Source organism: Bison bison, unplaced genomic scaffold (genome assembly GCF_000754665.1).
Source record: "Bison bison bison isolate TAMUID 2011002044 unplaced genomic scaffold, Bison_UMD1.0 scf7180017864460, whole genome shotgun sequence".
NCBI lineage: Eukaryota > Metazoa > Chordata > Mammalia > Artiodactyla > Bovidae > Bison > Bison bison.
The window spans coordinates 3,219,296-3,223,420 of record NW_011495022.1 but is presented as its reverse complement, the minus strand read 5'-3'; the positions used below and the strand labels follow the sequence as shown (position 1 = coordinate 3,223,420).

Sequence of the window (4,125 nt, the reverse complement as noted above, 5' to 3'; positions counted from 1 at the left end):
GCTGACTGGCCGGCTACCTCTGCAAAGCCACACTGCATTCTTATGTTCCATAATGAGGAAGATGATGTCATCTCTCACAGTTTGGGGTTCCTGTCAGCTTCATGCTTTCCCGTTTGCCTTTATCCTCTCAGACTCTTTATTAGTGCTGCTGCTGCTGCTGCTGCTGCTGCTAAGCCACATCAGTTGTGTCCGACTCTGTGTGACCCCATAGACGGCAGCCCACCAGGCTCGCCCGTCCCTGGGGTTCTCCAGGCAAGAACACTGGAGTGGGTTGCCATTTCCTTCTCCAATGCATGAAAGTGAAAAGTGAAAGTGAAGTCGCTCAGTCGTGTCCTACTCTTAGCGACCCCATGGACTGCAGCCTACCAGGCTCCTCCGTCCATGGGATTTTCTTCCCCACTAAAAAACCCAGACTGACCTTCCAGCAACAACCTGAATTCCTGTAGACATTTTGACATTTTACTAGCCTCACATTAGGCACCTTCCATGCTTGGTGAGTCATTTCCTCAAGATTTTGTGTCTTCATACTCATGGTGAGTCCTCTCCACTGACTGATTCCATTTCCATTGCGGAGCATCAACAGTTAATGCGAGATTATCTAGTTAAATAATGAAAAACATCCAGGTGCTCAAGATGGGACAAAAAAGGGATTCTCAAGGAGGGTAATTAAAGTCACTCTACAAGGTTTCAGTTTGAGGGCTTTTTGAATGTTGATTTCAAAATTAGATCAATTTATATATTCATATAAATATGTATTCATATGACTATATAAACATATATTAATTGTCTAGAAATTAATATATATGCAAATTCTATATATATAATTTATAATATAATTTATAAATATTATAAAGAATTTATATGAAATCCATGAGGTTTTAAAAAAATAAGATGAAAAAAGAGCATGACTTTCATGCTTTGTTCACTGAGAAGATACAGCAGCAGGTATGAACATGAACTTTTATAAACAGCTTGTTCCACATTCCTCTTTAGATGCTATGACTTTCCCCATTTGGTTTAGTAAGAAAAGATCATGGGTGAACATCCAACAGAGGTGAGATGAGGCAGCAGAAAGGCCACTACGGCGAAACCAAGGCCACAGATGAGTGGGACACAATCTGATTTGGTGGGAGCGTCGCTTGAACTTTCTATATGTCAGTTTCCTGTGAATAAAATTAGCAAGTGTATCTAATATCACAGCTAGGTAGTAAAGTAAAACGTGAAAAATCAGGAATGATAGATAATATGATGGGGTAATATTACCCCCTAAATTCTGGAAACTGCTGTTTTCATTTTAAATTCAAAATAACTTACTTTTTAACCGGAAGATTTTAAAGTATTTAATGGGAAGTATAAAAATAAGCCCGAGTGATTGTGAACCAGCAATGAAACATTTAAATTAACATGGAAAAACACACAAGAGTCCTTTCCAGCATTTACGGTAACTAATCCTGTAGGAAGGGTTGTGTAGAGTTGAAAGCTACTTTCATTCCAAAGTAGCTTTGCAGACTAACACCAAAAACTTATCAGCCATACAAAAACAACCTAAGCTTTACCCACAGTAAAAGGAATTTATTAATTGCAAGAAATTCATCTCATTTATTGCCTAAGAATGCACAGGAAAGTGAGTAAAATTAAAAAATAATTCAACATGGGTAGTCAAGGTCAATTTCGCAAAGCAAGATATACCTAACCCAACAGCTATAGGCCTTATACCTGGAAACCCAGCTTATTCAGAGATACCAGAGGAGTGAGGATGGCAGAAGTGGATGGGAGAAAAGAGAGGTGAAGATCTTCTTATAATAATGTAGACCTTATTCTTGATATTTCACCCAATCTTTCATTTTTAAATAAAAGAGCATTATGTCCCATGTATCATTAAAATAATTCATTTTAGATTCTTTTAAAGTTTTACTTCTCTGATTTTATGCTATCATGTACTTAATGGATAATATAAAACAAAAAAAATTACTTTTGTTGTTTATAGTCATTAAAAATTACATTTCCATCTTCAAGACAGTATTCTATATTGTTTTATTTTTTAGGATAATGTAACAGGGCTCAGCAGTTCCTAAAAGTGCTGGAAATGAAGTGGTAGATAAGCCTGAAACTTAATGGTTGTGAAGTCCTTAAAAAACAATACTGTGTTTTTAATGGAGTTAGAGTGAGAAATGAAGCCGTTTTGCTTTCCCTGCATGCGTTTCTCACTCTGAAGTCAAAAAAGCAGCTCAAGCTGATTGAGGTAGGTAGGGGGTAAAGAACTTACCAGGTTTTTCACATGCAAGCAAATGCATAGAAGTAGGATTAAAAGCCAGTGTGCACTAAAGTGTGAGTGTTAACTGATGTCAGCTCTACTCCTACTCAGAGAGTGGAGTGTGAACATCCGGAGCTGGTGACACTGTCTCCTTGCCAGAAGCAGGGTCTCAAGCCCACACAGCAGAGTTGGAAACCACCTCACTCAGGGTTCAGTGGCTGCCGTTTGTCACGCATCTCAGACAGAGGCAGATATTTAAGATGGAAGAGGCTTTACAAAACCCTGTGGCCCAGGCCAGAGGGTCAAAGCAGAAAACTATGTTTCATGGAACTCTCAAGTCTCACATGATATTAATAAAAGTAAAAGAAAAATGGTAAAAAAAACTGAAAGAGATGTCCATGGTCAAATGTTTAAGAAACTCAGAATTAATCAAGGTTAAACGTGTTTCTTTCCTGAAGTCCTTTTCCAAGCCTTCGGTATTTTAATGTGCAGGAAAAGAAAGTGAAAGTGATAGTCAGTTATGTCTGACTTTTTGTGACCCCATGGACTGTAGCCTGCCAGACTCCTCTGTCCATGGGATTCTCCAGGCAAGAATACTGGAGTGGGTTGCCAGTCCCTTCTCCAGGGGATCTTCCTGATCCAGGGATCGAACCCACGTCTCCTGTGTTGCAGGCAGATTCTTTACTGTCTGAGCCACAGGGAAGCCCCAATTATTGGGCCTGAGACCTCTTTCTAATAAGATGTTCACTAGGCTATGGATGGACATTTCTGTTCCTTAGGGGCACAATTTGAGAAATACTGAGAGATAATATTACGATACCTGGTTTATAGATGAGGGAGCTGAGGCCCAAGGAGAACTCGGGTCTTTGGGTTCCGAGTACCCACTCTTGTCAGTGGACTGATCAGAAATCCGAGAAAAGATAAGCTGCAACCACCATTCCTGGCAACACACATACCCTGGGAGGGTGTCCTAAAACCAATGCTTCTGAAAACGTGGTACATACACTTTTCCTTCCTGGCCCGGTGAAGACACACAGACCCTCTCGGATCATGATTACCTGATACAAAGGCATACAGATGCTATCAATCCACTCCAGTTGCAACCGAGGCAGCTCATCCTTCCGGTTCCGATCAAAAATAGCCTGGAATAGGGGAGGAGAGCCTTGCTTTATTACACCAGAGACTTTACAGGTGCTTTGTCAAACATTTGCCACAATGATCCGATTTTTACCAACTGAACACTTCACAAATCACAATCAACCTTTATACATACTTTCTTTTCCTTTATCTGTGATGAGAAATAAGGTATTTTCACCTCTTTTATGAGATTTGTAAGCGGATTTATTTGGACTTTATAGCATGCAACTCCTTGGGGCCAAAATCTGTCTTCAGATATAGGTAACTGCCACTAAATCAAGTCATCAGGTCACTGAGAACTGGGTACAAGTCAAAGGAAGGGGGAATGTTTTATTGCCACAAAATAGTGCAGGCTTTTATTTTTATAGTGAGAGAGTATGGGATAGATTGGAAAAGATCCTTAAAAGCAATGTCATTTTGAATAGGAACTATTTGTGTTAATTTTTCAGAGTGGGGACAATTTTGTGTGTTTTTCAATACGGTCCTGTCATTAAAAAATTCCTAAATTTTTATCTATCACTAGACGGATAATTGGAGAAGGAAATGGCAACCCACTCCAGTATTCTTGCCTGGAAAATCCCATGGTCGGAGGAAACTGGTAGGGATGGATAATGGGGGGAAGTACCCATTCTCTCCTCATTCCCAACCTTTAAACTTTATGATATTTTAATGTTAGAAAATTTTTGAGAAAAAGAAGTGACATATTTCTGTTGGGCAGACACAAAAGGAGAGAC

General features: G+C 39.5%; 1 protein-coding gene across 1 annotated transcript in view; it reads right to left on the bottom strand.

The window, feature by feature from the left end:
* PDE11A (phosphodiesterase 11A) overlaps positions 1-4,125 on the bottom strand; it is a 423,540-nt gene that overhangs the window by 30,458 nt on the left and 388,957 nt on the right. Inside the window, exon 20 of the mRNA XM_010859770.1 lies at positions 3,313-3,396. Within this exon, the coding sequence (XP_010858072.1) occupies positions 3,313-3,396 (84 nt within the window). The remainder of the gene's footprint in view (positions 1-3,312; positions 3,397-4,125) is intronic.